Source organism: Megascapheus bottae, chromosome 25, assembly GCF_031878675.1.
Source record: "Megascapheus bottae isolate mThoBot1 chromosome 25, mThoBot2.hap1, whole genome shotgun sequence".
Lineage (NCBI taxonomy): Eukaryota > Metazoa > Chordata > Mammalia > Rodentia > Geomyidae > Megascapheus > Megascapheus bottae.
This window is the reverse complement of record NC_143533.1, coordinates 5949663-5976661: the sequence shown is the minus strand read 5'-3', so window position 1 is coordinate 5976661 and position 26999 is coordinate 5949663. Positions and strand designations below refer to the sequence as shown.

The window sequence follows — 26999 nt, the reverse complement described above, 5'->3', positions numbered from 1 at the left end:
ACTTGAGCCTCAGAACCACTTCCGGCTTTTTTCTATGTATGTGGTACCGAGGAATCAAACCCAGGTCTTCGTGCATGCTAGGCAAGCACTCTGCCCCTAGGCCAAACTCCCAGCCCCACTTCCATTCATTTTTATGAGTTTTCCCAGCACTACCTCCAAAGGAGACAATCAGATTGTACAACCATCTCTGCATTCACCAGCTCCATCCCCCAGGTCCTTGTATACCCTGTACATGGGGTCCTTGTGACACAGTATGTGTAATCATGCACACGCCCAAGATCACACACACAGCACACACAAAGAATGGTCCATCCACCACGCTGCAGAGATGAGCCAGAGGGTCGCTGTACTCTGGAGCATGGCGGGAACAGCTAGCTCCACAATGTACTTGACGTTTCCACTGCCTGCCTGTTTGATAACACCCAACTGCCCGCTTGGTAACATATCTGCTTGGTGAAGCCAGGCACTGGGCGCTGGTGTCTTCAGCCTTCCATCCCATCTACTCAGGAGGCTGGAGATCTGAGCATCATGGTTCGTAGGCAAGAAAAGTCTGTGAGACTTTTACTTCCAGCAAAAAGCAGGAAGTAGACCTGTGGCTCAAGTGGTACAGCACCAGTTTTGAATGAAAATGTTAAGGGAAGTGCAAGATCGTGAGTTCAGGTACCAGCATGCACACACACACACACACACACACACACACACACACACACACACACACACAACTTGCTTTTGAATAGTTTAATCCGCCTCCCCTTTACAGACTTCTCTTAACCATTTTGCATTGTATCAAATGCCACCCCCCCCAAAAAAAAAAAAAAAAAAAAAACGAGATGGGTGCTGCTTCGGGATCAGAAAGACCTGGCTCATCCTGGGAAAGCAGGAAGGACCTGCACGGTTGCTCATACTATACAACTCTGCAGGGTGCCATTCACGCTCACAGCAACCACCACCATTTGTGGTTATGTGGCATGCCAGCTACATGGCAGAGTTCCAGCCCATTTCTCAGTTTGTGGCAAAACTCAAAGAAGATTTTCTCAAGAGGATTAAATCTGCTGGATGCTAGTAGCTCACACCTGCAATCCTAACTACTCAGAAGGCCAAGATCTGAGCACTGTGGTTCAGAGCCAACCTAGGCAGGAAAGTCTGTGAGACTCCTATCTCCAGTGAACCATCAGAAAATCGGAAGTGGCACTGTGGGTCAAAGTGCTAGCTTTGAGCACACAAAAAAGGTCAAGGACAGCGCCCAGGCCCCGAGTTCAAGTCCCATGATCAACAAAATCAAAGCAAAGAACAGAGCACCTTTAACTTACATTAGACTTGGCTGTGACAACCAGCTTCTGGGGGTCTGGCAGAAGGAGAATCCCCAAATTCCTTAACTGACCTTCAAGACCTTTAAGACCTTACAGGACCTGTAAGCTTTTCTGGGGCCCATTCCCCACTTTCCCCAAGCCCAGTCCTCCTTATCTGCTATAGAGCCATACCCACTGGTACAGAGCCATACCCACTACTGGGTTTTAGAGCAACATCATTGGAGCACGGGAGTGACATCGCTGGGTCATAGACACGCCCCTCCATTCCTGCTTGCTTTGTGCAGCTGACAGAGGACTGGAGAGGTAAACAACGAACTTAGTCCAATGGATTGACCTCTACGCCAGGGTGGACAGGTGATCCAGAATTCTGACCTGGAGCTGCACCTCCAGGTGAAAGTGTCTGGGACAAGTGATTGGCACAGGCTAGTGACAGTCTCCCCTTGTTATTGTTGTTTCTCTTTCTCTACAAAGACAGACTGTAAATCTCAGGCTTCCATATGAAGAAAGCAGGCATAAACTGAGGCCAATTTAGAAAAGAATTAAAGAAGGGGCACACATCACACCAGTTGCCAAGTCCAACCACATCTGAAGCCGTCATCCCTGGTTGTTCTCTAACATTTTGTCACATATAATGTGTGGGATTCCACAACTTTGAGAGGCAACTGTACTTCCTTCCCTGCCTTGGGTTCTGCACAAAAATTAAAAACCCTGAACATGATAAAGGGACTGTAACCAGCCTAGAGTGGACAACTGTGCCTGGCATATAGTATGTCCTTAAGAAATAACTACCAATGTTTCAGTGGTGTGAGTGGTATGTTAAAGACTCAATTTCTACCTGTAGCTTAGTTAACAACTGGGTTTTAATTCTATTTTTTGTCAGTTGTGGAACTTGAACCCAGAGCCGGGGCACTGTCCTGACTTCTGCTCAAGGCTAGTGCTTGGCTACTTTAAGCCACAGTCCCACTTCCAGTTTTCTGATGTTTCACTGGAGTCTCACAGACTTTCTTGCCCAGGCTGGCTTTGAACTGTGATCCTCAGATCTCAGACTCCTGAGTAGCTAGGATGCTAGGCGTGAGCTATCAGAGGTTGCTTTGTTTTTGCATGATCAGATCAGACAGGGATTCCTGCCTCTGCAGTGTCCATGGGCTGAGGGGCTCTGCTCACCAGTCCTGCACCAATGGGAATCAGTTCTTGGTTAACGATTTGCGTCTCCTCCTGGATTCAAGCTCCAACTGGGAAATAGGAATTCCTGAGCATCTCATCACATAGATCAATGCCAAATGATAGCAGGTGTGACTTTCAGAGCTCTTTCTAATGCGCTAAGCATGATCTGTGAATGTCATTTACATGTGTTTGGTGTGTGTGTGTGTGTGTGTGTGTGTGTGTGTGTGTGTGTGTGTGTGTATCTGTGTGTCTGTCTGTCTGGGACAGGCGCTCTCCCTAAGCAATTTTGCCCAAGGCTAGCAGTCTGCCATTTTGAGTCACAGTTCCCCTGTTTGTTTTCAGGTGGTTAACTGGTGATGAGAGTCTCACAAAACTTTCCTGCCTCGGCTGGCTTTGAACTGTGATCATCAGATCTCAGCCTCCTGAGTAACTAGGATTGCAAGGATACACCAGCACCACAGCTCCCTTAGCTTTTTCTAATCAAGACTGGCCCTCTACCACTTGGGTCATACCTCCCCTTCTAGCTTTTTGCTGGTTAATTGGAGATAAAAGGCTCACAGAGTTCTGCCCCATCTGGTTTACAACTGCTATCCTCAGGTCTAGCTAGGATTATGAGCCACTAATCCACCTACCTTTGTTTGTTTAAGACAGAGTCTTACTATGTGGCTCAACTTGGCCTAAAACACCTGACCCCCAACTTGGAAGGAAAGGCGGGTCACTGGAGGTCACGACCATGTCAGTCCAAGGATTTAACTGGAACCCCAGGGTGGAGTGGGGGTACTCCACCATACACCCCTGGGCTGTCTCCTAGCTCCATTTCCTCCTTGAACTTTGAGAATTACACTTGATCATTTCCAGACCTTTCTCAGCCCGGGGCCTCCCAGTCTCTCTCCACAATCTGACTACGTCCCTCTCCCGAGTCACCAAGAGGGAGACCAGACACGTGGCTAAGAAGCTTCAAAACGGCCTTCCCAAAATATCCGAGGGACTGGCAGATGGAGATGCTGGATGCAGGCGCGGGAGGGGAGAGAATTAGAAATCAAACGAAAGCTGCCAGAGCTCGCAGACACCGTGTTGGAGGCCAGGGTGGGGCTGGAAGCATTTTCCGCCTCCTCTCCTCCCTTTCTGCAGATCCCACTCCAAGTAGCAGAAAGCCATGGTGTTTGCTGAACTCCTGTCTCCCCAACCCACTACCCAGGCCAGATCAGAAACTTCCAGCATCTGTCTGCATCTGGCCACTCTGGAAAGTGCCCGAGCACCCCTCATCCCCCCCCCCCCGCCCCGACTTGGGATGTCATTCACTGCGACTCCAAGTGCCACAGGATTAACATTGCCAGGCTGGCATGACCGAAGCCTGATGGGAAACTCACTGAAATTAAAGCCATAGCCCAGCTGGTCTCAGCAGCTTGCCAAATCAAATGAAGGGTGCAAACACACACACACACACACACACACACACACACACACACTCCTTCATCCTTAACCATGATACCCATGAAAACTCAGCCCCTTCTTCTGCCCCATCTCCAGCCTCCCTCATGGGCAGAGGACTGATAAGACACACACACACACACACACACACACACACACACACACGCAGAGGCAGAGAGACAGAAATAGAGACAGACAGACAGGGCTCATTTGTCTGGAGGTCTATTTCCAAACAGATACTCACAGCCAGGGAGGCGTCTGGGCAGGGAACGGCCCCAGAATTTCAACTTCATCCTCATTGGATTGGCAACAGCTGGATTCATAACATTTCTGACAGCAAAGCCGCCAGGTCCATCTGCACAGCAGCACATCAGAGATTCTAGAAAGAAAACCCTAAGGCCATGGGGGCAGAGGGTGGAGGAAGAGTAGGAAACATCCTAAATTACAGTCAGTCCAACCCGAACAGGACACAGTCATTCAGAGTTCTGTTCCCTGCCAGGGAGCATTCAGGACAAAACCAGGTTGGCAAAAAAGAGCACCTAGCAAAACTATTTGCAGATATCTCTCTCTCTCTCTCTCTCTCTCTCTCTCTCTCTCTCTCTCTCTCTCTCTCTCTCTCTCTCTCACGAACTACTCCTTTTCTCACCACGTGGTTGGGTCTACACAACATCAGGAGAGCTAGACAATATGTTTTCCAAGCAGAATGCCTGGGACTCTCCTCTTGCAAGCAGAGAAGAGATATTTCCCGAAATCCAGTCATGGGGAGGGGGTTTGGGGGGGGAGGACGTGAAACTACATTGGCCCTTGGTGGAGGGGGTGGGGGAAAACCAAGGGCGTTACCAGTGTCCCTTTTACCCGGCTCTCCTTTCAGGAGAAAGGACTAGAAATGTTGTCTTGCCAACCTGTTTCAGTCCCCCAGTCCCATAGACTCCACGAGCTATGCTCCAAAATAAAAGAATTTGAACCCAAGGCATTAGCATAGCAACCCACCTCGTTTAATGGTTCCAACTGCCCTTTGATATATCCACGAAGAAAGCCAAGGGGGGGGGGCCAGAGATGAGAGACAGAGAGAGAGAGACAGAGAGAGAGAGAGAGAGAGAGAGAGAGAGGGAGAGAGAGAGAAGGAGAACCAGTTTAGCAATATTCCAGCAACTCAAAGGAAAACAAACAAACAAACACAAAACACAAGCATGGCATCCCCTTTGCACTCACCATCCTGAGCGACCAGGAACGAACTTGGCTAACCTGCTATGGCTATTCTCAGGTCTGCTAGGAGCCTCTGCCTTAGCTAACAGGGAATGCAGGGGAAACTCGAGCATTTCGATTCGATTTGCACTGTGTCTGCTACGATGAATCAGAGCAGGTAGAAAGAGTCATGCTATCTAACACAGCCACGCCACACAGAAGGAATCAAACCCTTTCCATGCAGAAATAACCAGGAAACCAACCCAAAGGACACATCAGCTACCACGCAGGCAGGCTCCCGCCTTCGCCAGGGCCCAGCTTCCAATCCAGCACCAGGGAGTTGGGGGGAGTTTCCTATGGCCACCCACTAATGGAGGGGGGGTTCTGGAAAGAAAGCATGAGTCTCAACAGGAGAGGGAGTTTCCTTTTTCTTTTGGTCCCACCCCATTTTTTTTTTCTCTCCTAGGTTCCCAAGCCCTACATTCTCTCCTTCTTTTCCAGATGGTTCTTCCAAACAGCCAAGTAAACCAAACAGGTTTGGGAGTCCTGCAGCCCAGAGATGCACTGAGTGTGTGTGTGTGTGTGTGTGTGTGTGTGCGCGCGCGCATGTGTCCACACACAAGCACACAAATGTTTTCTCTCCCAGATCTTTTATAAGGATGTCAATGTCTTCCTAACACTTGTCCATTCCTCTTCCTTGCTTGCAAGACAAAGGAAGCAGAGGCCAGCTCAGAACCCTGCAGATAGCCCAGTCCAGCTGGAATTTAATAATGTGGCATTACTCTCCTTCTGTTTATCTTTCCAGCTGCCTTCTGCGTGGGTCACGTGGCCCTGGTTGTCTCTTAGAGCCGTGACACACATGTTAACTTTTCTTATGACTTCTTTAACAAAAATAATAAATGAATCTATTATGTGAAAAAGAAGTCAGTTAGTAGGTGGAGTGGCTCACACCTGTAATCCTAGCCGCTAGGAGGCAAGGGGGAAGAAGAGCAAGGTTCAAGGCCAGTCCAGACAAGACTCTCACTCAACTAATAAGCTGGTCATGGTGGTAAGTCTTCAGAGTGTTGGATGTGCTGGAATCTGTAGGATTTCAATCCAGGGCAGCCTTGGGCAAAAATAAAAGGCTCTAAAAATAATAATAGTAATAATAATAATAATAACATAAAGTCAAAAAGGACTAGAGGCATGACTCACGTGGCAGAGCTCAAGTGAAAGGCTCTGAGATTAGACCACCAAATCACCAGTGAATAAAAGAAAAAAAAAGTTAATAACAGTACAAGCCGTACTACCATTAAAATTCAAAATCCTTGTAGTGATGAAGATTAATTGCAGCCTGGGAAACAGAAAAAGGGATGAATCACAAACAGCTCCAAAATCAAAAGCCAGTCCACACACAGGTCAGAATGGGGGTGCCAGGGTGGTAAAGATCCAGTAGACCCTGCTTGGCAGATGCAGCTGTGCTCTGACTGCTGAAAGCTGGCAAAAAAAAAAATGTTTGGCATAGGTTGGGTGTGATGGTTCATGCTTGTAGTTCTGGTTGCTTGGGAGACAGAGATAGGAGGACTAGGATCCAAGGTTAAGCTGGGCAAAAGTGAAGAGGCCTTAGCTGAAAAAGCAACCAAAAGCAAAAAGGACTGGTGGTGTGGCTCCAGTGATAGAACCAAGTAAGTACCGAGGTCCTGAGTTCAAATCCAAGATCTACTAAAGGGGGAAAAAGTTCGATATATAGTGGTTCTCCCTACAGGAATCTGGGCCCATCTTCTCAGTTTAAGGGGTAAGGTATTCCCTGGACATGGGGTGGCCAAAGAGAACCATTTACAAGGTTCATGGTGAATATACCCTGCTGAAGAAACCTAGCTTTCCCACTCCTAGTTGTGGGAGAAGGAGAACCAGAAACCATGGGTCAGGAAGATGCTCTGAAGACCCTGGCTTGCAGACCCCTTCCTGGCACCAGACACTCTGTGTTTACAGGTTTGACACCTGTAAGCTAGAAGGCAAGGTGCCAATTCTAAGGCTCTCTGGCCAAACCCAGCCCTGAGCTGGTTCCTACACAGACCTCCGGCTAGGAGTGACTGGAATACTTTTACATGGCTGACAAGAAGAAATCAAAGGGTTAGTTAGTTCCTCCACAGCATCACGAAGGGTCATTGACATGCTCTGGAAACACAATGTGTAGATTGCAAAAGTCAAACTTCTTGTTTACAACAAATAAAGTTTTATTAGAACACAGCCATACTTCTTCACCACCACCTATGGCTGTCTTAGACAATCAGAGCTAAATGAGTTGTGACCGAGAGGATACATGTGTGTGTGTGTGTGTGTGTGTGTGTGTGTGTGTGTGTGTGCGCATGCGCGTGTATGTAGCTATATATGATCTGGAACGTTCCTGAGAAAGTTCAACCACTTGTTCAAGAAAGGATATCAGGGGCCGGGAGTTTGGCCTAGTGGCAGAGTGCTTGCCTAGCATTCACGAAGACTCAGGATTGATTCCTCTGTATCACATACATAGAAAAGGCTGGAAGTGGTGCTGTGGCTCAAGTGATACAGCTCTTGATTTGGGAAAGCCCAAGGACAGTGCTCAGGCCCTGAGTTCAAACCCCAGGACTGGCAAAAAAAAAAAAAAAAAAAAAAAAGAAAGTTAGATACCAAGCCATTCACCTATGAGATGTTTAATGATGTACCCATATACCCTCCATTCTGTGTTCAAGATCCCACCTCTCCAAGCTGTGTTGCCCTGGGCAAATCATTCAATGTCTCTGTGCTGAAAAACAGTCTCGAAGAACCATAGAAGGAGTCAGGCACCGCAAACCTAGCTACTCGTGAGGCTGAGATTTGAAGACAACCTGGGCAAAAAAAAAAAAAGTCCAAGAGATTCTCATCTCCGATTAACCAGCAAAAAGCTAGAAGTCGAGGTGTGGCTCAGGTAGTAGAATGCCAGTCTTATGGGGAAAATCCTAGCAAGATCACAAGGGTCCTGAGTTCAAACCCCAGAATCAGGGGAAAAAAGAAAGAAAGAAAGAAAGTGAATCCTCTTGTAATGTTCCTTGCTTAGCAGATGTGTGTGTGTGTGGTCAGAGGGGCAGGAATTCCCAGTGGTGTCACACAAACAGTGGCCACTAACTGTTGTTTATTGGGGACTATTTAAAAACAATCCCCCCCCACACACACACACCACCACACACACAGGCAACAATCCTCATAGATGCACAGTAAACGTGACCTTCACTGAACTTGAAAGGAGGTCCTGGGGAGTCCATGAAAGGGAAGCCAAGCCAGAAAATCTAATCCCCGAGAGGTGGGGGAGGCTGTGCCAGCGACAGACCACAGAGTTCCCGGCGGCTGCTGCGAGCGGAGAGGACGGGGCGAGGGGGGGCGCAGCAGCCCCCAGCTGTGGCGGAGGGGGACGGGCGGGGAGTCCCGGGCCCCCCGGCGGAGAGCCTGCGGGCTTCCCTGCCCAGCAGCCCCCTCCAGAGCAGGCCAGCTCCACGGGCGTGTCTGCGGGGCTCACTCCGTGACCTTGGTGTTGACCTCCTCCCAGCAGACAACGTCCTTTCCCAAGCGGCTCAGCCACCCTCCTTCCCCACCACCACCCCCCCAAAAAAACAAATCGGGGGTACTGGGAAGTGAATTCAGATTAATGAAGATTCCAGCTTGAAGCACCGATGAGGGGAGTGTCCCCAACTTCCAGACCCCCAACTCAAAGGCATAAGTAACCAGCCAGCCATCCAGTGCGCTCAGGCCTCGGTGTCCCCCCCCACACCCACACCTTCCACGCCCAGTGCCCCACCGAGGCGCCCCGTCCTTGTCCCTCCCGGCCGGCGGGAACCCAGGCCTCAGGCTCGCTCCACCGGCCGAGCCGTCACCACGGCAACCGCAGCTGGCGCGCCCCGCGGCCCCTCCCCGGGGTGGGGTGCGGGGTGAGGGGGGCCGAGGTTGGGGGAGCCCGCCCACCCCACCCCATCCACCCCACCCTGCCCTGGGAAGAGGGCGCCCACGGAGCCCACCGCGGGCCCCCTCCAGCCCGGGCTTCGGGGGAGGGGGGTCCCCTGCCTGCCTCCTCCCGGGGCGCACCCCGAGCCTGCCTGCCCCCAGCACCCTCATCCGCCCGACAAGTTAGTGGGAGCCGGGCCGCGCGCGCCCCTCTCGTGCGCGCTCCCGGCGCAGGGGCGCGTGCCCCCCCCACCCTGACCTCGTCCCCCCCCCCAGCCCCAGCCCTACCTGGATGTACGCCATCTTCGCCCGCGCACTCACTCCGGCCCGGGCATGGCGCCCGCCGCGGCCACTTTGCCCTCGCCGGCCTGGGAGGGGGCAGCCGGCGCGGGGGCTGGAAGCCGAGGGCAGCCGGGCGGCCCCAGACGTGACCGGCGTGGCGGAATGAGCGGCGCGCGCCCCTGTGCCGGCCGCCCCGTCCCGGCCTGGCCCTGCGCGCCCGCTGCGGGAACGGGGCTGCGTCCCCCGATCGCACAGCTGGGTCACCCGGGGTCCCCGCCTCGGCTTCTCCCTCGGTGTCGCGCCCCAGCCCCGGGGCGCTCCCCAGGCTGGAAGAAGGCCGGGGCGCCTGGGCAGATCGCCCGGGGCAGCCGCAGGGACGGCGGGCGGCGACGCTGGGGCCCGGGCGCGCGGCGGGCGGGGAGGGGGACGGGGCCGGGGAAGCGGGGGTGGGCGGGGGCGGCGCTCGGGTCAGCCCAGCCGGCTGGCACCGGGGCGGGCACCGGCCGGCAGCAGAGCCCTGGGAGCCGCCCGTGCCGCCCAGCGGGGGCCCGCCCCGCCCGTCGTAGTGATGGAGGTGGGGAGGGGGGGAGGACTGGAGCTGGGAGGGTCCTGTCCATTCAGTCCTCGCCCCAAAACGCCTTGGAAAAAACTTTATTCCTGCCACACCCCCCCATCCAATGCGCCTAAGACGGTGGCGACCAAGTGTACTGAGGCTGGAAAGAGGGGGTGGCGCCGAGTTAAGGTGGCACTCAGAGCGGGGTGCGGTCGCGGGGGCCACAGGGGCGCGTGCCACGCAACGCCCCTGTTCATTCTGCACCTGCCGGAGTTGCGCCCTGGATGCAACAGGTCCAGCGCGGGGCGACCCGGCAGCGCCACCCAGCGTCGTGCGCGGAGAGTGCGCGCCTGCCCCGGAGCGTGCGCCCTGGGGCGTGTCCGAGGGGGCGTGTCCACCCGGGGGCGTGTCCGAGGGGCGTGTCCGCATCTGGGGGACTCCATTGCCCAATCCAAGGTATCCAGCCCAAAGCTACAGAGCCTGGTGGCCCCTGGTGTTTTCTAAATACATGCTCAGCGTCTCTTGGTTGCTTGGTGGCCAGTTTACCAGGCTGATGATGAGAGCCCCAAACAGTTCCTTTTTTTCTCTCTAAAGACAAGATCAGATCTCTGCCTTGCCTATCCTTCAGCGTTTTTTATTTGGGGGGGGGGTGGGAAGAGAGAAAACGAATGTGGAAAAAAGAATGTGATCATACAGTGTGTGTGTGTGTGTGTGTGTGTGCGCGCACACACACATACACCAGTACTGGACCTAGAACTCAGGGCCTGGGCACAGTCCCTTAGCTTTTTCACTTAAGCCAGAGCTCCATTTCTGACTTTTGGCTTGGTTATTTGCAGATAGGACTTGCGCAGATTTGTTTTCCTTAGCTGGCTTTGAACCTCCATCCTCATATCTCAGACTTCTGAGCAGCTAGGATTATGCATTGTTTTATAGTTGGTGCACCAAAGGACTTCATGTTTAGCCTTACAGAGACTTCTGATCCTGCTTATGACACATGTGGGCCATATCTGGAGAGCACAGCCCCCTGCCTGGGTTGGCATGGACAGGTATCTGGATGTGTGGGCCTCATGAGCCCACACTCATGGTTAGGGGAGGGGGAAGGGACCACACAAGCAATGAGGCGGGGGGGGGGGGGGGGGGGGGGGGGGGGGGGGGCGGGGAGCCAACAACATACACAGTACACAGTAGGTGACTATGATAAATCTTGGTAAAGATGGATGGTCTGGAATTCTGTCTCTCCTAGGAAAGAATGTTGTGTGTGGGTGTGGGTGGGGGTCCTTCCTTTGATGGTTTTCTTCGGAAAAGAATCAGCCATCTGCCCTGCAGCCCTGGGTGGCAGACACGGGCATATAATAAGGGTCTTCAGACAGCAGTTTGAGGTGGAAATGGAAACCCAGAATGCCAATTAAGCCTCAGAATCCCAATTGTAATTAAAAAGTGCCAGGATGGCAAAAACCACTCACCGTCTCCTCTATGAACAGCACACTCTCTCGAAGGTGACTGTGCCATTCTGGCTGAGTGGACTCTCCTCTAAGTCACTTGTAATTATCTACCCTACCCATGGGTGCTGTCTGGGTCTCATTGGTAGAACCCTGGGCTCTCAGTCTGAATGTCAGGCTAATGAACAAGCTGGTTGGAAGTCAGAGTGGCAGGCTCTTTCTGTGATCCCAGGGCCCAGGTATCAGACTCTCTCCTCTCCATCCTGCTTATTTGGGTGCAGTAATGGCTTCATGGCCTGAGATCCAGATTTCTAATCCATCATTGCCAGTGAGCCTCAGTTTCCCATATCCCCCCTCCCACCCCTACCCCAACCTACCAGAGGCAGGGAGAAAGACCTGAAGCTATGAGCAAAGACAGGGAATTCTTCTTGCTCTGCCCTGAATCCTGGCAGTTTTCAAAGCATGGGCTCTGGACAGCAGCTTCTGCAGTGTCTGAGACCTTACTGGAAATGCAGAGTCCCAGGTCCCATTCCAGACAGACACTGAACCAGAGTACTGGCAGGGGAGGGCCAATGTGCTTTAATAAACCTTCTAGAAGATTCTGATCCAGCTAAAATGTTAGAACTGTTGAGGTACCCACACACACACATTTCACAGTGCATTTAACAACTTTCAGATCGATGCCAGTTGCAACAGGGCCTGAAATTCTGCATTTTAAGCAAGTGGTAAGTGGTGCTGTTCTCTGTCCTCTCCCGGGAATTCCACTGTCCACTGTCCACTCTGGGCTTAATTTGTCTCCTACATTTTTCATTGTCCTGATTGGTGGTCTAGTTCCCTAACTAGGAGTAACGCTCAGGAACATGGGAAGAAGTGGGTCCTCAAAACCTAGGCCAGTGCCCAGAATGAAGAAAGAGGACTCCATCATATTACTGAATGAATGAATAAGTGAATGGACAAATGAATGAACATATTAAAAACAAATGTATGCTGCTGAAAGTCTCCCTCCACACATGTGGTCAAGCGTCCCTCATGGATGTCAGCTTTACCTTATACACCCTTCTATATCCAGCCAAGGAAGGGCCACTGGGTCACTTTCTGGCCTTTCTCATTCAGGGCATTGTGGGAAATCTATGGGGATCCTAGCTCTCTGTCACTCCTGTGAGGACTTTACCTTCTCAGAAGATGATAATTGCTAATCCCCTCTCAAGCCACTGCTTTCGAGCCAGGTTCGCTGAGAACTATGAGTGTTTCCAGGAAAGATCTTGCTTCTCTGGGCTGAGGAAGAAGGCCACAGTGTCTAAAGACCCAGTGACTCACGGTTTGACTTCTTTGCAGATGTTGACAGCCAAATGGAAATAACCCGAATGTCCACGGGCAGATGAAGGTTAAACAAAGTTTGGCATGACTAAGAATGGAACACTTTTCTACAAAACTATTAATATGCTCGAACACGAGTGACCTCAAACGCATTGTACTATGGGAAAGAAACAAGACAAAGAAGACCTTCATTCGTGTGAAGAATCAGAAGTAGAAACGCTACAGAGTTGGATATGGGAACTGACTAGTTTCCTGAGCTGAGGGTTCAGGATGGAAGATAATGTATAGACAAAAAAAGATTTGGCATAGGTAGGTAGGTGATGAAAATGTCCTAAAATTGTGTTGCAGTGTTGTCATGACTCTGAAATATCAGGCAATCATTCCATTGTACATTTTAAATGGTATGCATATTTTACCCAATAAAGCTGCTTTAAAAAACATAAAAAGTAGTGGCTGAAGTGCAGAGAGGGGGCTCATACTTGTAATCCTAGCTACTCAGAAAGCTGCGATCTGAGGACAGAAGTCCAAAGCCAGCCTGAGTAGGAAAGCCCCTAAGATTCCTATATCCAACTAAGCACACACACACACACACACACACCAGGAGTGGAGCTGTGGCTCAAGTGGAAAAGTGCTAGCATTGAGAGGGGGAAAAAAAAGCTCAGAGGCAGTAAGCAGGCCGAGTTCAAGCCCCAGGACTGGCACAAAAAAAAAATAAGAAGAGGGCAGCCTAACAAGTGCAAGATCCTAAACTCAAATCCCAGCAACTGCCCTCCCTCGTCCCCCCACCCACATACACACACACACACACACACACACACACACACACAAAGATTTTTGCTAAAAGTACGTTTAGCTCCATGTGTCAAAGGCCCCTTGTCAAATTTTGCCAGAGAATTCTACTTCCTCTCTTGTTGGAAACAGTTTTGTGAAAGGTCAATGAAAATCTCCCATCCGCATCCAAAATAATACCAAGTGTGTGCTCAATAAATTAGTGCATTAAACTGGCCTGCTTTTTATTTTCCCCTTATTAAAGCAATAAGAGGGTCAGGGTGTTCTGACCTTCTGAGGTGGTTTTCTGGCCGTATTCACAGAACCTCTGTTGTGGGACTTTGTCCCTGACCAGCTCCAGGGGCCCCTGCCTGCCACAGCAATGGACAAATGCCCCCTTCATGGAGCAGCACAGGAAAAGCACAGGGGAGAGAGCTAGAGTGAAAGAAACTGATTAGCCAGTCTTCTGGAGCTCTGCAATTTCTATTTCAATGCAATCAACGCAGGATGGAAGAAGATTCAAGTGTGGTAGGCCCTAAAGCTCCACCTGGACCAGCTGCCAGTGTCAGGGTGGAGGGAAATGGAGCACTCTGATTGGCCCAGCCAGAGTCACGTGCCCATGGGTGGAGTGGAGACAGTGCATCACGATTGACAGTCTGGCTGGAAACATATGGGAGAAGACAAGGACAGTTCCTACAGGGAAATAAGATGAGAAGACAGTTACCAGGTGGCATTAATTATTCCCACGTACAGGGGAAAAAAAATAACAATAAGGAGTTTATATCTTATAGTTAGGAGAAGTTTGCATCATAACCAGAAGTATCTCAGGTGCTTGTGGAAAAAAATATCTACTTGGCTGGGAGTTTGGCCTAGTGGTACGGTGTTTGCCCAGCATGCAAGAAGCCTTGGGTTCAATTCCTCAGTACCACATACACAGAAAAGTGGTGCTGTGGCCCAAGTGGTAGTGCACTAGCCTCAAGCAAAAAAGAAAAGAAAAGCTCAAGGGCAGTGCCAAGGCCCTGAGTTCAAGCCCCAGGACTGGCTAAAAAGAAAAGAAAATCTACTTATGGCTTAGATTTTGATTTCTTCTGGAAGTCATTTCTGTACACACCTAGGTCCGCTGTCTATTCAAGATTTACAAGTACTAAGAATCCTGGTCACTCTCTGATCCACATAGACAATAGTCTTTGCACAAAATGCCTTCTGCTTCTAACCTTTGTGCTCAAACAGAACTAGCTACCCCAAATTGACAGTCCCTATAAAATACAAAATATAGGGTCCTTCATTCACTATTAAGAATCTATCCAAACAGTACCAGAGTGATGACTCAATATTTGGGTACCCAAGGTTATTGCCACAGTCTGGAGATATAAATTTAAGTACATAGAAATGAAAATCTATTATGGGCTATATACTCTATTGACATAATGTTATATAGATCGATATGCGTCTATGACATACAAAATCTCAGCTTAATTTTAATTGTGTCCTAAAATTTATGTGCCAGTGATTGTATATAGAGAGTCCTTTATTGAATATTTGTTTGTTAAACATAGCATTTGAAATATAATGTAAAAAATCAGTGTTAATAAAATATTTTAATTAAAAAAAAAAGAATCTTCAAGCTGGTTGTGGTGGCTCATGCCTGTAAATCTTAGCTACTCAGGAGGCTAAGATCTGAGGATAGAGGTTCAAAGAGAGCCCTGGCAGGAAAGTCTATGAGATTTTTACCTGTAATTAACCATCAAAAAGCCAGAAGTAGAAATGTGTTTCAAGTGGTAGAGTGACGTCTATAGTGAAAAAGTCATAGTAAGAGCATAAGGCACTGAGTTCAAGTCCCAGAATACACACACACACACACACACACACACACACACACACACACACACACTTTTATTTTTCTTCAGATAGTAACAGCGATTGATTAAAGCAAGTACAAGATCCTTTTCCTCAATTCCTGGGCTCTCTATTGTCTTTCTCAGTCTCTTCTTAATGATATTGAACACTGAAATGCCAAAGAAACAAACACTTCTAACTCCCTCTGCAGTTCAAATCTAATGCTAGTGCCAGAGAGCTCTTCAAGGAGAAAAGGAGTCATACTTTCAGGAATTTTATCCCCTAAGTGTGTATCATACTGGGAGCGGGGGAAGAAAGCTGTAACCAGAGTCCTAGTCTAGAAGCCCAATTCTGTTGTTGTTGTTGTGTGCTTGTGTGTGTGTGGTGGTGGGGGGGTGATTTCCAACAAGTCAGGTCTGGCTGCTTACCTCAATATCCCAGTAACGGTGAAGGGCCAAGAAAGGAGATGTGTTTAACTCAGACAACACAGGGACAGTGGAAGAGTAACCGTTTTAACCCATCTCCAGGGTATCACATGAACTTTAGGTTTAAATAGAGAAGGAACTGTGCCTGGATATAATCAATCACATCTGTGAGCCATTGGTGCCCAGCTCCAGAAACACCATCTTGGACCATGTAGGTGAAAGAGAATTTGAAGTTCTAAAGCCCTGGAATTCTACCCATATTGTAGATGGGAATTGTACCCAAATTCCCATCTTCAGTTTGTGACTTTATCTCCAGAGTGCCCCTCCCCCCATACTAATGGTGACTCCATGGGGGAAAGCTCCTTTTCCTAGATTCGGCCATTCCACTCCATTTTCAACCTGGCGTCTTGAGCTTTGGCCTGAGCTTGCCTCAGATAATGCTCATCCTGTTTCTAGCTTCCAAGTAGCAGGGATCACAGGAGTGAGCCACTGTGCCTGGCTTTCTTTTTGAGGTAGAGGTCTTACTGAATTTGCTCAGGCTGGCTTCAAATTGTGATTCTACTATTTCCATCTCCTCAGGAGCTGTGATTACGGATCTGTACCACCAAGCCCAGTCCCAACACCCTTGTCTGTACAGAGGAGAAAATTGAGCATCCGCAAAGGAAAGGTGACTAGCCCAGGGGTCACACATCAACACCGCTGGCACCACTTGAGTGACAACTAAATTTCTGGTATCTTGACTTGAAGCTTGGTAAATGAATTCTCTGTCCACTGCAGTTGGAGCAGATGACTTTTCTGCCTGATTTCCAGGGTCAAAGCTTTTGCCTCCATGGGAAACTTCTAGGGAGAAAAAAATACAACTTTGGAACTATTCAAGGATGGTTGGTGTTGGGAGTGTAGCTCTGTGGATTTGATCTTCAGGATTAAAAATAACAAAAACAAAAATCCAAACCTAATGAAACTAACAAAGTGAAATCATACTCTCTACATCATCTCTGTTGAATGCAACTCTAGATTTATATACATTTCTCATTTCAAATAACAACAAATTTAATGTAACAGTGTGACATCATTTCCTTTCTTTGACAATGAAAGCTTATGGGGCAATGAGTTGTAGAATGTTCCTGAAGCCCGATTTACATGGTTCTTTATCATAAACATTTCCAAACGTTATTCAGTATACAACCTGCTGAGCTGTCCCTATCATCCATATTATGTTTAATCTGCCTGGCCCTTGATTTTTCGCATGGGAACATCAAGCCGATTATTCTAGAATCATTGAGTTCTTTCCCAGACCCTCTGTTATGAGAGACCACATGTCTTCATGAAGAAGTAACCAAAAGCATAATCAATTCCGGTGGTAGTTGGTGGTTGTAAAGCAGCCTTTTCAACCATCTAGAACATTCCAATCTTGCAGTTATAAAGAACAAAGTAAAGAAGTATTCTCCTCGTTTTCCACAAGCATGGCATTGGTTCTTGAAGGACATTTTTTAAGGACACTGTCTACCCCCCCCCACTTCTCCATTGAGTGACTATGACCTTTCCCCCTGTCTGTCTCATCCCTGGAGAGACACAGACCCTTATTACATTTTCCCAGCCTGGGGTTTAGCTCCATAGCCACCCTCCTGTCATTTGTTTGTCAGATAGGTCTTATTTCTTCTAAGAATCTAATTAGGATCTTTTCAAGAGTTCAGCCTGGGAGCAAGGGAATTAAAACCGTGAGTCAGAGCGGGAGCTGCCCAAAGCCAGGCAAATGCGAGGTGATCATCTGTTGATTTATGCATTTACTCATCTCATCCACAAGTCCCAGCAATGTGTCCTTCTGGTGACAGCCTCCGCTGGAAGGTGATGTCATGCAAAACAATGGAAGATCTGTCTCCAAGGTTAGATCACATACCCCACATTCCCAGACCGGGTTCCCCTGTAAGAAGCGCCACAGCCACATCCATACGCTGTCTTTCATTTTCCTCTTTTTTTAGAAGGGTCAAAGGAAAACGATTTCACAGCTTCCTGGCAGGTACTGGGGCCATATGACTGGTTCTAACTGAGGGGATATAGTGTCAAGGAGCACTGTATTTAAGCATCAGAATTCCGCCAGGTGCCAATGGTTCACACTTGTAATCCTAACTACTAAGTAGGCTGAGATCTGAGGATCCAGGTTCAAAGCCAACCCCAGGAAAGAAATTCTGTGAGACTCTTATTTCCATGTAATCAGTTAAAAAAAAAGCCACACATGGGGCAGGGAATTTGGCCTAGTGATAGAATGCTTGTCTAGCATACATGAAGACCCGGGTTAGATTCCTATGTACCACATACACAGAAAAAGCCAGAAGTGGTGCTGTGGCTCAAGTGGTAGAGCTCTAGTCTTGAGGAAATCCCAAGGACAGTGCTCAGGCCCTGAGTTCAAGCCCAGGATTGGAAAAAATAATAAAACCCATGGAAGTGTGATTCAAGTGGACAGACTCTTGAATGAAAAGGCTAAGGGGACAGCACCCTGAGTTCAAACCCCCGTACTGGCCTCCCTTCCTTCCTTTCTTTCTTTTTTCCTTCCTTCCTTCTTTCCTTCCTTCCTTCCTTTCTCTTTCTTTCTTTCCTTCATCATTTTTCAGTTGTGAGGATTGAACTCAGAGGGCACTGTCTCTGAGCTTTTTTTTTGCTCAAGGCTAGTGTTCTACCACTTTGAGCCACAGTGCCACTTCTGGTTTACTATTGGTTCATTGGAGATAAGAGTCTCATGGATTTTCTTTCTTTCCCAGGCTGGTTTAAACCATGATCCTCAGATCTCAGCCTACTGGGTAGCTAGGATTAGAGGTATGACCTACTGGCACCAACTCAGGACTAGCATTTAAAAAGAAAAAGATAATCAAATTACCCCATGTAATGTGGCACCCTGGATTGGATTCTGGAACCAAACCACGACGTTCATTGGTGGAGGATGGTGGGAAATCCAGATCAAGCCTGATGTTGAGTGAGTACTGCTGTAGGAATGCTCATTCCAGAGTATTCGTCATAAAAATGACGATTCCATAACCTGTAGTGACTATTTAAAGCTGTATGTAGAGAGTCAAGCATTAGCTGAACTTGAACTTTACACAAAGACCAAAGGCATAGAGATTACTGGGTTAATTTCCAAGTAGAATTAGTCCACATGTGTGTGTGGGGGGGGTGGGGAGTACTACCCTATAATGCCTCCCTTAAGCTGGCCAGTCAGGTCTTCCAGCAAGGGTGTCCAGCCCCAGGTCTTTGGATCCCTCTAAGGCCAACAATGGGCTTTTGAATCCCAGCTTTGCAAGGGCCAGAGATCTGTCCATCTTCCCAAGCTGGGAGGGACTTCCTGTTTGTTCATCCAGCTTCATATCCACATGTACAGGATGAGATTGCCAGCAGACAAGAATTATTTCTGTGAAACAATCCCATGCTAAGTGGTGCAGGGAGTGGAGCAAACTGACATTTAAATTCAATTTCCATCACATTCCCATTGTCTGGTGTCTCCAGGCACTTTAACTGTTTGTGTGCTCATAGCCAGATCACAACATTCTGTTTCGATAGCATCTTCTCCCAAGCATTCTCATTTGTCATTGATATGGTAGCCAGAGGAAGGCTCACACCTGTAGTCCCAGGAAAAGATCAAGAGGACTGCAGGTAGAAGCCAGCTGGGGTATAAAAATTCATGAGACCCTCATCTCATGAGACCAGAAGATGGGCAAAGGGACATAGGTCTGTCATCCTGAGATGACAAATAACCCCAAGTCCACTGAAATCCAGAGCCTCAGCTCTGTACTGCCAATACCTCTGGCACAAATGGCTATGTGGATAGGGAGGAGGAGTGACACAGGCAGAAATAATGTAGCCAGGAGCTGCAGGTGACATCTCAAAGACCCCTCCAGCTAGACTTCAGCAATGCCAAATCCAGGGATAGTTCAGCACAGCCGGGTCCCTCCTCCATTTTACTTTTCCCACCAGCCCTTTGTTTTGCCAACCCCTCCACGGGCCTTAAATATAACAGCTCATAGGCTGTTCTGAGCATCCTGCCAGCCACATGGCTCTGGTATCCCATTCTCTCAGGCTCTTGCCCCAGCTCTGCTGCTCACCAGCTGTGTGACCTCAGGCAAGTTACTTTCCCTCTCCACGCCTGCTTCCTCTTCTGTAAGGGGATCAGGATGGCCCATCAGCCTTCTAGGGCTGTTAACACCAACTTATTAACAAGAAATGTTTTTCTCTTTGTTTTGGATGTCACAGTCCAAGGTGAGTGGGCCTTTGTCTTTGGACCTGTGGTGAGGCAGCCTATCATGGTGGATATGTGAGTGGGGCCAAACTACTTTCATAGCCGGAACTTGAAAAGAGAGGAAGCAGAAAGGCGCACACCCACAATGACCTGAAGACCTTCCACTAGGCCCTGCCTCCTGAAAGCGCTTTCACTTCCAGTAGTTCCAGTCTGAGCCTTTGGGGGGCGCGCCAGATCCAGATAAGTGCCTACAGCATCAGGGGCATTCTGAGGAGTTCACCCTTGGAGAGATGCTGAATGATGGGTGTATGGCTGGAAACTTGGCCCACAGGACTAGTACTGGGCAGGCCCAGGCCTCGTGGCTCCTTCCTGAGAGTCTAACCAAGACCTCTTGGCTCCAGGCCAAATCCTATCCAAGGAGGCTGGTGTCAGAGGGCTAGGCCGGAAGTCCACATCCTGCCATTGTCACACACACACACACCATCCCTAAGCCAGCAATGATGTCATGTGGTGGAGACTGAAGAGCTTATTTTGAGGGGATGGTGAGGGAGTGTGGGGGTGGGTTCTCAGGGCATCCCTTCTAGTCACTTGGGGATACCAAATGGAGAAAGTTTTGACTGAACTTTTAAGGGGGTGTATAAAGATCTTTATTTCCTCTCTTTTTTTTTTTCCTTTTTACGCTGATTTTAGTGAGTTTACATTTCACATAATACACAAGCTATTTCCATTATAAGAGAAAAACAAAAACCCATTCAGGGCAGGTTCAGAGACTTCTAGATTCCTGCTGATGAGCTCAGCTCCTGACCTATCTAAATTACCTTTGCCTTGCCCAACCCTCTGCAAAACTTCTAAGGAACCCTGAAAAACTCCCCCTCCCCCAAATACTCTGAAAATCACAATGCCAGCCCCTCGGAGATCCAGACAACCTCAGAGGCCCATTACTCTGCAGCAGAGCCTCCTACAGAAAGAGCCTCCACAAATAGCTTAATAGTATTATTAATGAGTGCTAATTATGTTCTGCTTTGCCAGATGCCCTGCAGGCTGTATGTTATTTAACCACAGAATGGCTTGAAGGAAAGGTTTCATTCCACAGATGAGGAAACAGAGGCTGAGAAAGTCAAAGGACTTCCCTAACGTTCTGAAGTCCTCTTCCCCCTGGCCTGTGTCCTCTCCAGAATTGTCTGCTGCCACCCAACTTTGCCCACCCACCCCCACACACACCTGCCACTTCACCTTGCCAGAACTCTTTGCCGCTGTGAGCCTGACATCACTTTCTTACAGGAAGGCCCAATCATGGTGACCAGATGCCCAGCTTGCCTGGAACTCAGGGCCTCTCGGGGCCATAAGGAGCTCAGTGCTATAAGGTAGAATGTTCTGGATGATGGACTGAGACGTGGAGGACATCTTGGCCAAAGCCAGTCTGCACTGCAAGCAAAATCCAACGCAGGCTTGGGCCTCCAGCTCCACTGCAATCCATGAGCAAGCAGGTCAGTGCTGCACAGCCCGACCTACCCCTTTTGAACTTGGCAACAGACAACCTTCACCTCTTGCTCTGCAACTCCCCCCACCCCCCACCCAGTCATCTTCCTAGGTAGAGTCTGCAGAGACCCAGCAAGGTTCAAGTTAAGTGCTCCTTTAAAACAACCTCAATCAGTCCCTTGACCAAAGCCTGGGCTCAGGAAGCAAGGTATCTCCCTAAGTGTCGTCATCTTGCTGCTAAAAGAAAATGCCCCAGCTTCCATCTCTCCATCCCTTCCCTCCTCCCCTTCCCTCCTTTTCCCCTCCTTTCCATCTCACCAGCCACCCCTTCCTTCCGACCCTGCCTGACTACACTTTTTCTGCCTAATTTTAAGAGGATGCATCACTTCTCCTTCAGTTTCACTGAGTGTTTTGGTTCAAGATTAGCCCTGTAACCACTTTAAACCATAGAGTGGCTAACTGGAGATAAGAGGAGCTAGGATTGGGCTGGGAGTTTGGCCTAGTGGTTAAAGTGCTTGCCTAGCATGCATGAAAACCCGGGTTCAATTCCTCGGTACCACATACATAGAAAAAAGCCAGAAATGGTGCTGAGGCTCAAGTGGTAGAGCTCTAGCCTTGAGAAAGTCCAATGACAGTGCTCAGGCCCTGAGCTTAAGCCCACGACTGGCAAAAAAAAAAAAAAAAAGAGGAGCTAGGATTATAGGCGTGATCTTTTTTTCTTGGACTCACACAACTCACTCTGATCGCAGGATCTCAGTAACAGCCACAGATAATACATGAAGGAATGAGTGGCCCTGTGTTTCCAGTACAACTTCATGTATGCAAACACATGACAGGCTGGATCCGGCCCATAGATTCTGACCTAGGGTACTGTGCTAGCTACCAGGGGATGTGCAGAGTTCATGAGTGGGTGCACATGCAAGCACACACATGTGAACACACACACACGTCTCCATGTGATGCCTGTCTCAAATGCATCCTCCGTCATGGGCCCTCAGTTAGCTACAAGTTTATTCCAGACAATTTCAACACAGCCATCCTGGGACTTCCTGTTCTCTATTCTGGGAAGAAAAGGGAAGTCTGGGAACAAATCAAGAGAAGAAGGAGCTGGTGAGTCCTTGTCATTCGCAGCTGGTTTAAGTTTGGCAAGAAGCCAGGGTGGGTGGCTGGGCCTTCTCCTCTGCTGGGATGGCATGAAGTCACCCTCTGGGGCAGGGTGTGGGGGTGTGGGGAGGGAGAATTAGCTTCTAATGGAAGGATGAGAATGGGGGGGGAGCTTTGCCCCCTCCCCATTGTGGTTGGCATTTCCAGGCAACTGGTAAACATTTTGACCCTCCCTCTGGGACTTCTGAGGGGCTGTTTCCGGCCTGCCTGGACTCCTGGCCTGGACTTAAAGGGCCAGAGCACCACCAAGGCTGCTGTGGGTTCTGCAGAAGCAGCAGATGTACTTTCTCATTTCTGTTTTCACATCCTTCGGCAGGGATGAGCTCATTCCGCGCCCCCTCTACTTCCTCATAAAGTAAAAGGGGGCTGATCAAAACAGTCCCCTTCTGGGCCTGTGGCAGTGAGAATGGTGTGTGTATGGGGGGAGGGGGGAAGATGAGTTCAGGGTTTGGGAGAGTTTTGTGGCAGTATGAAACTTAGTGTGGATAATGCTGGGATTTAAGGTTTTAGGCTCACCCTCCCCATCCCACCCTTACCACCCCTGCCCCTGCCCCCTAGGTTCTGCAGCCTCATACAAACTGGGTTCTTTGCCTCAGAGCAAGCTCCCTCTGTTAGTTATTGGGCTCTCATTCACATGTGTACTTCAAAGAAACCAGACAGTTCCAGTTCCCCAAGCACACTGTCCAGTTAGCCAGCCCCACTTCCAGCTCGTAGTTGATGGCACCTAGTGGTTGCGTACTAGTTCTGGATAAATCAGGAGCCCTGGTCAGGGGCTGGTGCACTGGTTAGGTTAAGTTCTGCCTCAAAAACAAAGAACTCCACCTTCCATGCAGCTTCTGAGGCCTAAAGTGGAGAAGGTGGACTTCTCATGCAAACTCTAGTATAAACCAGGGGACCTTGCATGCATGAAGCCCTGGGTTCCATTCCTCAGTCCCACAAGCATAGAAAAAGCGGGAAGTATCCCTGGGGCTCCAGTGGTAGGGTGCTGGCTTTGAGCAAAAGAAGCTCAGGGACTGTGCCTAAGCCCTGAGTTCAAGCCCCAGGACTGGCAAAAAAAAAATATGCTTTTGAAAATTAGGCCTAGGGCTGGGAGTGTGGCCTAGTGGTAGAGTGCTTGCCTAGCATGCACAAAGACCCGGGTTCGATTCCTCAGTACCACACACATAGCAAAAAGCTAGAAGTGGCACTGTGGCTCAAGTGGTAGAGCTCTAGCCTTGAGAAAGTCCAAGGACAGTGCTCAGGCCCTGAGCTCAAGCCCAAGACTGGCAAAAAAAAAAAAAAAAAAAAGAAAATTAGGCCTAATAACCATACCTCAGAGATTCTGAGGGGATTAGCTTGAACCCTCAGGAATGTAAAACTGTGCATGCTCAAGTCCCTTACATAGCATGACAGTGTTGGTGTGGGTTATGGGTAGCCTCTCCTATACTTTGTCATCTCAACATGACTTACAATAAACATGACTTACAATAACTACTGTGGTGCAAAGCTATTGGAATGATTGTTATACTGTTTTAGAGGCTAATGACGAGCAAGAAATCTGCACATGTTCAGCACAAATGCAGTTTTTAAAGATTATTTTCCATCTGCAGTTGGTTGAATGCACAGATGAAGAATCCACAGATAACGGAGAGTTGGCAGTATTTATCAGAGGAAAACAATAAGACTAATCAGCACACGTCTTCTGCTTAGAATATGGAACAATGGGTTGGGTGCAGTGGCTCATGCTTGTAATCCCAGCTAGTCTGAATGGAATGGGAGAGACTGGGAGGATTGCAGGTTGAGGCTAGACAGGAAAAAGGAAAAAGTAGTAAAACTCCATCTCAACAGACAAATCAGTCGTGGCAGACCACACCTGCAATGCCAGGAATTTAGTTCAAGGCTAATCCCTGAGGAAAAACTTAGAGAACCAACCTGAAAAATAACTAAAGCAAAAAGGGCTGGGTGTGTGGGGGGGTGCTGCTAAAGCAGTAGAGCACCTGCCTGGCAAGTATAACACCCTAAGTTAACTAAAACAAAAAGAAAAACCGCAATTTCTTACCATGCACTATCCTTAAGGCTTCTCAACTCCAAATACATCATGGCTGATACGTGCTTTGAAGGTTCCATTTTTGATGGACAGAAGCTCAGCAGAGGAATAGCTTCTAACTCAAGAAGACCAAAGATTAAATAAACCAGGAAGATAAAAAACAACAACAACAACAAAAACAACACTTGGAGAAACCAGGTGCCTGTGACTCATGCCTGTGCTGTAATCCTAGCTACTCGGGAGGCTGAGATCTGAGGATCCCAGTCCAAAGCCAGTTTGGACAGGAAAGCCTGTTAGACTCTTGGTTTTGTTTTTGTTTGGGTCATGGGGCTTGACCTCAGTCTGGTCGATGTCCCTGGGCTCTTCAGCTCAAGGCTACTGCCCTACCCTTGAGCCAAGCCCCACTTCCCATTTTCTAGAGGTTAATTGGAGATAAAGAGTCTCAGGTCCTTTTGTGCCTGGGCTGGCTTTGAACCTTGACCCTCAGATCTCAGCCTCCTGAATAGTTAGGATTACAGTCATGAGTCACCATGCCCCGGCTCTGTGAGACTCTTATCTTCAACTAGCTACCAAACACAAATTGGCTCAAGTGGTGGAGCAAAGAATAAAAAATAAAAAAAAAAGCTCAAGGACAGAACCCAGGACCTGAGTTCAAGTCCCAGGTTTGGCATGCACACATACGGCCCCACGTGCATGCACGCGTGCGCGCGCACACACACACACACACACACAGAGTGCATGTTAACAGCTTCTGTAACCCCCTTTGTTTCTCTCTTTGTGAACTCATGAGAGAGTGGATTCCTTGTGCTTTATGCTTTAGAACAGTCCTACTTCTTGAAAACTAAATAAAACACACCCAACAACTTTCCCATACCTCCAGGGAGTGGGGGGTGGGGGGGACGGAAGATAGATGGATTAACCCGTGGTTAATCAACCTGTGGCTACAGGTTTTCCAATTCACCTGGCAGAGCTATCACTCCTCCTAGTCTGTCTCCAAGATTGCATCTCAGACTAAGCCTGACTGTTTACAATTCAAAATGGGCCCCAAGGCATCTGGGGAAGATTTGTGGGCAAAGTTCTTGAGCTATAAATTAGCCACAGGCCAAGGCTTGCAGTGTGTTTAGGAAGAGGGGGAGGAGGAAAGAGAGAGGAAAGGTAGAAAGCTTCTGGTTCCAGAAGGCTTGGCCGTGTCATGCTGACATACACTTGGCATGCCTCTCACCCGGTGCCAGGTCTGTGTTACCAGGGATTCCTCCAGCCTGACTGGGAAAGATTGCCACCGAACCAAGGTGAGCGAGCTCTCCCCACAGATTAGGCTTCACTTGAGGCAATGGTGTGTACAAGTTCCTTTATTGAAACAGCAAAATGAATAAGAACAAGGTTCCCAAGCAACCAGAGGATTCAAAGTGCACATTTATTCCAACTCCAAATAGAAGAGAGGTGGCTGGCCTAGACCGCCAGGACCATGGAAATTTGGTGTGATTAAAAAATGCCTACAATCATTTGGGCAAAGTGGCTCATACCTGTAATCCCAGCTACTCAGGAGACTGAGATCTGAGAATCAAGGTTCAAAGCCAGTCCAGGCAGATAAATACATCGAGAGACTTTAAAAAAATCTCCAATCAGTCATCAAAAAGCTGGAAGTAGAGCTGTTTGGTCAAGTGGTAGAGCACCAATCCTTGAGCAAAAAAGCCAAGGGACAGCACAAGGCCCTGGGTTCAAGTTCCAGTACCGGCACACACACAAATTGCCTTTAATCTTACAGTTACATAGCAGCTGAATCCTATGGATTCACTCTTTGGTCTTTCATTTATTTATTTTAATTTTTTTTGAAGAAAATTCACGTTAAGACAGTCCCATCACACTGCATCATCACACTTATTGTGGGATCACAGGAGTCACTTTTTTAAAAATCTCAATAAAATAGGAGGAATGTTTTAAGTCAGGTGATTAAGTCAAGGCACTTTGTTTTGTTTTTAAGCTAAAGGTGCTGAAAATATTCCTGACTATCTGATACTCCACAACCCAGGTTATATATCTTTAGTTTTTTGTTCCCCCCCCCATGTAAATCATCATCTTCCAACCTATGCTTCTAGTCTTTCCCAACCCCATCACATACTTTACAGGCATGAAAAATACACTGATGCGTTTCGGTTACGGACATGCGATTGTTTAAAAAGAAAAACCAAAAACTAACATACCACCACAAGGATAACACTAAATCTGTTGTCCTTTTTGGGGACCCTGTAGGTGAACTTGCTTTCCCCATGGGAAGAAAGCTTCCTGTGCCTGGATAAAGAGCAGAAAATATCTTCATCCAGGTCAAAGCCACATGGTGTGACAGGAAAAAGGGTCTATACCAAAATTTATGCCAAGTTATATCCCATCTACTCAGGCTAAGAGCTGAGGATCAAGGTTTGAAGTCAGCCTGTGAGACTCTGAGTCCCAACTAACCACCAAAAAGC

General features: G+C 48.6%; 1 protein-coding gene across 1 annotated transcript in view; it reads right to left on the bottom strand.

Moving 5' to 3' along the window:
* Syt17 (synaptotagmin 17) overlaps window positions 1-9462 on the bottom strand; it is a 40097-nt gene extending 30635 nt beyond the window's left edge. Inside the window, exons 1-3 of the mRNA XM_090358108.1 lie at window positions 9309-9462; window positions 4896-4913; window positions 4150-4298 (exon numbers count right to left, since the gene is read on the bottom strand). Coding sequence (XP_090214234.1) covers window positions 4150-4298; window positions 4896-4913; window positions 9309-9323 — 182 coding nt within the window. The 5' untranslated portion in view covers window positions 9324-9462. The remainder of the gene's footprint in view (window positions 1-4149; window positions 4299-4895; window positions 4914-9308) is intronic.
* Window positions 9463-26999: the final 17537 nt, after the last annotated feature.